General features: G+C 36.5%; 1 protein-coding gene across 1 annotated transcript; it reads right to left on the bottom strand.

Moving 5' to 3' along the window:
• Positions 1-4,175: 4,175 nt before the first annotated feature.
• On the bottom strand, positions 4,176-6,343 carry LOC149849165 (protein ROOT INITIATION DEFECTIVE 3-like). The gene is made up of 3 exons (XM_090007469.1): positions 6,263-6,343; positions 6,078-6,088; positions 4,176-4,938 (listed from the first exon to the last, which is right to left on the bottom strand). The coding sequence occupies exons 1-3, from the start codon at positions 6,341-6,343 to the stop codon at positions 4,176-4,178; spliced, it is 855 nt and encodes a 284-aa protein (XP_089863595.1).
• Between the last annotated feature and the right edge of the window lie 1,097 nt (positions 6,344-7,440).

Here is a 7,440-nt window from a genome sequence, read left to right as displayed (position 1 = left end):
ATTGCAATTAGGTAGGTTAGGAAGGTGTCTAGGTTCAATGTATTAGGGTTTATTGCCTTAGCCATTTTTAGGGGTCAATTAAGTAAGTTTTGGGAATTAGGGTAGCATTTAATCCTAGAAAATCGTATTTCTATTTAAGTCCTTTTATTCCCTAGGTAGTTTTAATTGCATTAGCTTAGAAAGTAGCACCATTAGGGTTGGCAATTTTTGACAAGGAAGGTAATTAAGGTAATTGAATTTGAAAAGTTTTTGGAAAGAGTAGTTTCTTCAAAAATCGTGTGAAGCATTCAAAGGAGCATTAAATTTTGAATGTGCATTAAAGAAAGGAGTTACTCATTGGCTTTGGAAAGTGTTTTTGAAATTTAATTAAACCTCCAATCTAGGCTCCACGATTTCCATAAAGAAATAAAAGCAATTTAATTCCATCTTGAAAAGCAAAAATCGTGGGTTTCTAGATTGGACTTTTCGTTTTTCCAAAGTGAGCTTTAAAGACAATTAAGGAGTGTAACTCTCTCATTAAGTGGGGCGATTTTTGAGAATCCAAATCATTTCAAAGTTTGAGCATTGATAATTATTACCTTATTTATCCAACCTTCTACATTAAAATCGTTAGCTTTGAATTAATTTTAGGATAATTAATAGGTTACTAATTTAGTCAACCTAATTAAGTGAGTCAAACCCTAGTCTAAACCCACCTGAGTCTAGTCAAAACCGAGCCTAGCCTAAGTCAAATCATAGACCAAACCTAGGTCGAGTCAACTCTAGGTCAAGTCATAGACCAAGACCTAACCCTAGTCGAGTCTTAGTCCAACCCTAGGTTAAGCCTAGTCAAGTCAAACCTAACCTAAGTTTAGGTCAACCGAGTCTACCTAACCTAATCAAGACCTAACCGAGTCAAAACCAACCTTAGTTGAGTCAACTCAACCCGATTTTAGCTCAGTCAAAACCTAGCCTAACCCAAACCGAGCTCACCCAAGCCAACCCGAATCTAGTTAAGTCAAGATCAATCTAGTTGAGTCAACCGAGTAAACCTGTGATCATCGCAAAAATTTTCCTCTCTTGGTGGTTTCTCTCTCTTCCTTCTCTTTCCCTTTTCTAACCTCTATTCTCCTCCCTTTTGAAGGGAGGAGAAATAAAAGACAGAAAAGAAAGAGAGAAGAGAAAAGAAAGAAAGAAAGAAAGAAGAGGAACTATTTTGCGCGGTCTCACTTGACCTTGATTTGAAAATATTTAGCAAATAACTCGCCTCCGTTTTGAAAATTTGCGGGAAAATGGGGAGACGGGATTCGCTCGTCGGTACAAGGTTCGACCGTTCCTGGCGCCTTTACCAGGGGTAATCGAACCAAGGATCGAATCTATGCCTTTTGCTTTGCCTAAATATAATCTAAGAATTTATTCTAACTCTAAATGCACAAAGAATCATACTTGTGCAATGCAAGGATGTATGCTTTTTTGAAAAGAATGTTTTAGAAATTTCCAAGTATTCTGAGATGAACTTGATAAGGGAGTGAAGAAATGTTTGAATCTAACTTAGAATTTTGAGATAGATCAGAGAAGTTCTAAGTCTTTGAAGTAAATCGGAGTTGGGAAAATAAATCTTTGATTTTTTTGGAAAAGAATGATTTGAAGGTGAGATAAAAGGAAAAAGAAAGGAAATCTTAAAGTCTGAAATGGACTTTGAATTTTGGACTTGGATTTAGGAGGGATAAATCTGTGGAAAGAGGAATTTAGAATTGAGACTTTCAAAGTCATAATGGACCTTTTGAATTTAGAATCGATTTTCAAGGGTCGATTTTGAATTCAATGTAGGAATTTGAATTTTGAATTCAGACTTGAGAAATAATATTGGCTTTTTGAAAATAGAAGATGAATTTAGATTTGAAAGGGAATCTTGATCTGATATCTGAGATGGAACTGGATCTGGGATTTGAAATAGAATTTGGATGTAAAATTTGAGATCCAGGATGGAATTGAATTCTAGATCCTAAAGGGAATTTGGATCTGAGGTCTGAGATCCAAGGTAGAACTGGGTTCTGGATCCTAAAGGGATTTTGGATCTGGAATCTGAGATCCAAAGTGGCATTGGATTCTGGATCCTGAAATGGAAAATTGGATCTGAAGTCTAAGATCCAAAGTGAAATTGGTTCTGGATCCTATAAGGAAATTGGATCTGAAGTCTGAGATCCAAAAGTGGAATTGGAGTTTGGATCCTAAAGAGGAATTGGATCTGAAGTCTGAGATCCAATATGAGTGTTGGATTTTGGATCCTAAAATGGATTTGGAGTTAAATTCAGAAGATGAATCAAGAACTTCCAAGTTTAAATTGAACTTAAAAAATGAAATTTAGAATTTGAATATACAGACGAATTTCAAAGTCAAATTAAACCTTGAATTTTTGAATTTGGAATTTAGAAGATGAATCAAGAGTCTCAAAGTTAAAATTAAACTTTGAGTTTGATGAGAGTTTTGAATATAAAATGAATTTGGAATTTCAAAGTCAAATTGAACTTTGAAATCTGATTTGAATTTGAATATAAAAATGACTTCGAAATCTCAAAGTTAAATTGAACTTTGAGATTAAAAATGAAATTGAATTTGAAAATGAAAGAATGAATTGGATTTTATAAGAATTGAAGATAGATTGAGGAAGATATTTACATCACTTGGAGTTTTGAAAAATGAATTTTGAAAATATGATGCAGTTCTATCCTAAGTGATGAATGAATTTAAGGAATTTGAAATTGGATTTTGAAAATCATGTTTCATTCTTTACATGAATTGAAATAAGATTGAAAATATAATACATCCTTGACTATGGTCATTGAATGTATTATATAATAATCTATATTCAAATTCAGATGAAGAATGAAACACATTTGGTGCTTTTATAGAATTTAAAATGACATTAACTCTCAATATACCCTGACTATGGCCATTGGTATATATTCTAAGTTAATTTTAAGTTAAATTCTAATAAAAGAAGAAAATATTTAAGGAAAATATGATGAATTTTGAAAACAGATCCAGTGTGGATCTGGTGTTATTTCGTAAAAGATAGAAATCCTAAGTCTTGTTTACATCCCGACTATGGCCGTTGATGTAAATCATCAACTTAAGATTAATTTACCTCTTACGAAATGGTGCACGTGCTATTCGTGTTTCACCATTGTGAGATTTTGAGAAATAAAGACAAAAATGCATGAAAACAAGCAATTCACGATATTTACAATGCTCATTCATTCTATCTAGAGCAGGAAATGTAAATTCTCATTTAAGGTCTAACTATTACAATTATTAAAATAAAGTCTTAATCTAAGAGAGGGAATCAACATTTTCCGTATATCCCTGCAAAACAAGGTTAGCATAAAGCAAGATGCAGAAGGTATATAAGGGAATGAAGAACTTTACATGAAGCTTGGCATATATATGAGAAGGTCTATAAAAAGTGTATGTGAGAATGTGCAATAATAAAAAAAAGTGAGATATATATACCTAAAGGCAAATGCACATGATTGCATCTAACTTGTAATGGAAGTACCTAAGTTGGTGAGGATATGCTGGGAGAATTTGGAAAATATGTATGATAAGATGCACATACACAGGAACATTATATTGAATGGTGGAACGGGACCAACTACTATGGATAAGGATTGTGGGTGAAAGATAGAGTGTAGGTGAAGTGGATGCCAGGAGGTGAGGTGCAGTGAGGTGCCACTATAAGTTCTGTTATGACAAGATGTAGTAGACACTGATGAAAGTGGAGGCCACAGAGATACTGTGCAATGGGGAAGTATGTGATGGTGCCATAGTGTGTACGATATGAGTTTATAACAGTGAAAACAAAGAAGCTATGTAGACAATATGTATAATGGAAGTATAACAAACAATATTGTGGAGAAGGCATAGTGACCTGGTAGAATGCAGTGAAGAATAGTGCTGATTAGGTGAAGGGTATTTGTTGTAGGATGATGAATGAAAAAGGTATGGCTAAGGTGATATACACAAGAGATAGGGAAAAGGGCAGATGCTAAAGGTGATTGTGCTTTAGAAAGGTGAGTAATGAGAGGTTGATGCAACAGGTGATAACTGGAAGTTGAAGTGGGGCTGTTACTACCAGCAAAATTGTGGAATGACAAATGGCTTAAGATCTGTCCATCTTTTGCAGAACAGACCTTTCAGTAGTCATTGTGTCTCGCTTGATCAGCATCCATCAACTCATCTATACAGAAACAGTGCAAATCTTCATACATGTTTTTCCAACTCTTGATCATTTGCCGGGATCTGCTATAGTCTGACTTTAGCTTTTCCAGATCTCTTTGAACTTTGGCTAACGAATCATGTTTCTCAAATTCTTTAATTTGATTCTTTAGCACATGAAGAGTAGTGAAGAGTCGGCTATCTAATGACTCAATATATTGATGCTGTAGTGAAACCACAGGACCAGTTTCATAGCTGCCATCAGGATATCCCACCTCAGCAGTTACATATCTCTGCAATAGTGGCGGCAAAGCTCTGCGCTTGGAAGCCAAAGTACTGCTCAATGCACTTGGCTGTTTGATTACTAGGATGTTGCTAACAGAGCCTTTAAGAATGCGAAGAACCTGTCTAGTTATGGGGTGCCAAATTTGAATTGTTCTATCCTTTGATCCAGAAACTAAGGTAACTCCATCCGTGCTCGATGCCAAGCATGTGACAGCTTCACTGTGATCGGATAATGCACCAATGATATCCCTCCCATAAGAGCCACCAGAGCTGTTTCCAGACTTAAGTGCAGCAATATATATGTTTGCATCACTGCAAGCAGCATAAAACACATATTCCCCAGGATCCAGCGCAACTGCTGTTATTTTAGCAAGGAAAGAAATGGTTTTCAATAGAACCCCCAATGGCAAACTCCAGACCTGACCTTGCAAGTACAATCTTCTGAAGAAGACATAACTATTGCATTACAACCACCATAACCACAGACTACATCAGTAACTGGCAAAGAATGTCCATGAAACCTATGCTCATATGGGTGATCCTGTCGCAGCTGACCACTATCATCAAATATCCTAAACAAGAACCAAACTTTCACTGATCCATCTTCAGAACCAGAAATAATAAATGATTCATCATCAGCAAAAATCAAGCAAGTAACTTCTTTATAATGAGCAGCCCACTTTCTAAGAAGTCTACCACTTGCGACCTCCCATAGGTAAATGGCTTCAGAAGACCCTCCACCAATGACATATGTCCCATCGTTATTAGAAGAAAGAGGCTTGATTGGCTCAACAAAACTCTTAATTTCTGCTTGACACTCAAGGAAACGTCCTCAAACTTTAATGCAGGCCATCCAGGTGGTGGTTGGTTGTGACATGTTGTGAGAAGGTGGAGTTGAAAATGTTGTTGTCCATGAATAAGATGGAGTGAATGATGTATATGCAGGAGATGTTGGTGCAGCAGTAGGGTAATAGTGGGTGCAATGGATGTGGATGTGCACAATTGTGAAATGGAGATCACATATGCTGAGAGTGGAGATGATGTTGGTTGTGCATAGGAAAAGCCACAGGGGCTGGTGATGGTGAGGAGATGGCTGCACGTGTACTGCATTTATGACAGCAGCCAATGGGGATGGAGTTGGTGAAGTAACTGAGAGGGTGCCCTGAAGTGCTGTGAGGGGGATTGTGAATAGTGCAATTTGCAGCAGTGGAAGAATTTTGACAGTAGGTAAGTGGATGCTGAAGGTTACGACAACATGGTGGGTGGCTTGTTGTTCCAATTTTTATCTAAAACAAGTGGCAAATAACAGTAAAAGTGAATAGGTGCTATGTAAAAGAAAAGAAATGTACAGGCACAGCTAGGTATGGATGCAAAAGTGCAACAAATGTTGTGCACAGTGTTGTGCATAGAGAACAAAATATTGTGCTGCAGAGCACAGGTATATACATTTAATCAATGAAAAGAAAACCATTGCAGATGTTGGGCCTAGAATGAAGTTCAAGTAATGCACAGGTCACATCTTTTGTGATGAACAAAGCCAATCTATCAGGAAATGTGTAGCAAACGTTGTATTAGGAATTGGAAACTTAACTTACACATCAAAAGCCTGGCAGAGAGTATCAAATACAAAGATTCATGTTTAATACTTCTCACCACATGACAGATCAATAGAAGAGCATACAACTTTTCAATCATTTCTTACCCTTTTTTTTTTTAGCAACCCTCATTACATGGGCTCTGCTTTGATTACACAAGTCAGAAACCAAAGGTATCATCATACCACTGCAAAGTCCCATTCTTGACCATCATTCTCACCTTCACTTCTAATAAACAAACTCTGATGATTCCCAAAGAACCACATCTTTCAAAAGGAAAGTAAAAGCAACAAACCATCAAAATATCAATTAATCACCAACTAGAAGAAAACAAATTAGCTTTTTCTTTTACTATCTTCCCTTCTCTTTGTAAGAACATTGCCTGGATTCAACAACATACCAACATGCTTCCAAAGTATTGAAACAGAATTTATGACTCCAACATCATGAACCCAAAAAAAATAATAATAACAATGGAGTGGACTTGATCGTGTAGAACTCATCAATACCCACTTCATAGAATAGATCAAAACACCTGGGTGATGGGGATCAACTGAACACAGTGTTTTACAACGGACATGAAGGATCATGAAATGCTAGTGTTCAACGATCTTTCAATTGGCTCAAGCGTGTATGCCAAAACAGAACTTACCAAGGGAGATAATACTTGTAATGGATTGAAGCATATAAACGCTCAAGAAAATGAAATGTGAATGCATTTATGAGAGGGAACGTCATAGATAAAAAATAGAAAAGGAAAAATAAAGATAAAAATGCAAATCAAAACTAAAAGAGATATGAGATTGGAATATGAACAGATGATCAAAATAAGAACAGAGAATTCGAAAATCAATGATAATCAAGATGGAAACGGGAAATGATAAACATGAAATCAAGATGTTGGAACACTATCGTTCCAGTTTATATTGCACACAGGTAGGGTGATTTGCTATAAGCAAATCAGATGCTACCGAGGGTGCTTAAAGGGGCAAATGGGCAAGAGCACTTAGATCTAGAGAGAGAATCAAAAGGGAAAAGAGCTTACCGTGATTCTACGAAGGACTGGTTTTTGCAGGAACCTTGAAGAAGGGCGGAGAGGGAAACTCGATCAAAGAAATGATGGATCTTTCAAAGGAAAACCTCGATGGAAAATTGAATGTCGTTCTTTTCTTTTTTTCTTTCCCCCCTCCTTTCAGAGGCTGGGATGCCTCTCCTTTAAAGAGAGTCGCTGGGCTGTTTATTGAAGATGGAAGGCTGTCCGAATGAGAAATTGTTGAAGATGGAGGGTAGGAGTAAAAGGGAGGAATGCGCGAGAGATGGTTGTTAAGAAAGATTTTCAAATTTCCCAATAGAGGTTCCCTTT

The sequence above is a fragment of the Nuphar pumila genome, chromosome 1, assembly GCF_984573655.1.
Source record: "Nuphar pumila chromosome 1, dmNupPumi1.hap1.1, whole genome shotgun sequence".
NCBI classification, from domain to species: domain Eukaryota; kingdom Viridiplantae; phylum Streptophyta; class Magnoliopsida; order Nymphaeales; family Nymphaeaceae; genus Nuphar; species Nuphar pumila.
Note: the sequence above shows the minus strand (reverse complement) of the source record. Positions and strands in the feature narration are given on the sequence as shown.

What these genes read in the sequence shown, in the direction of transcription:
- LOC149849165 (XM_090007469.1), bottom strand. Translation starts at nt 6,343, where the DNA reads ATGTGGTTCTTTGGGAATCATCAGAGTTTGTTTATTAGAAGTGAAGGT.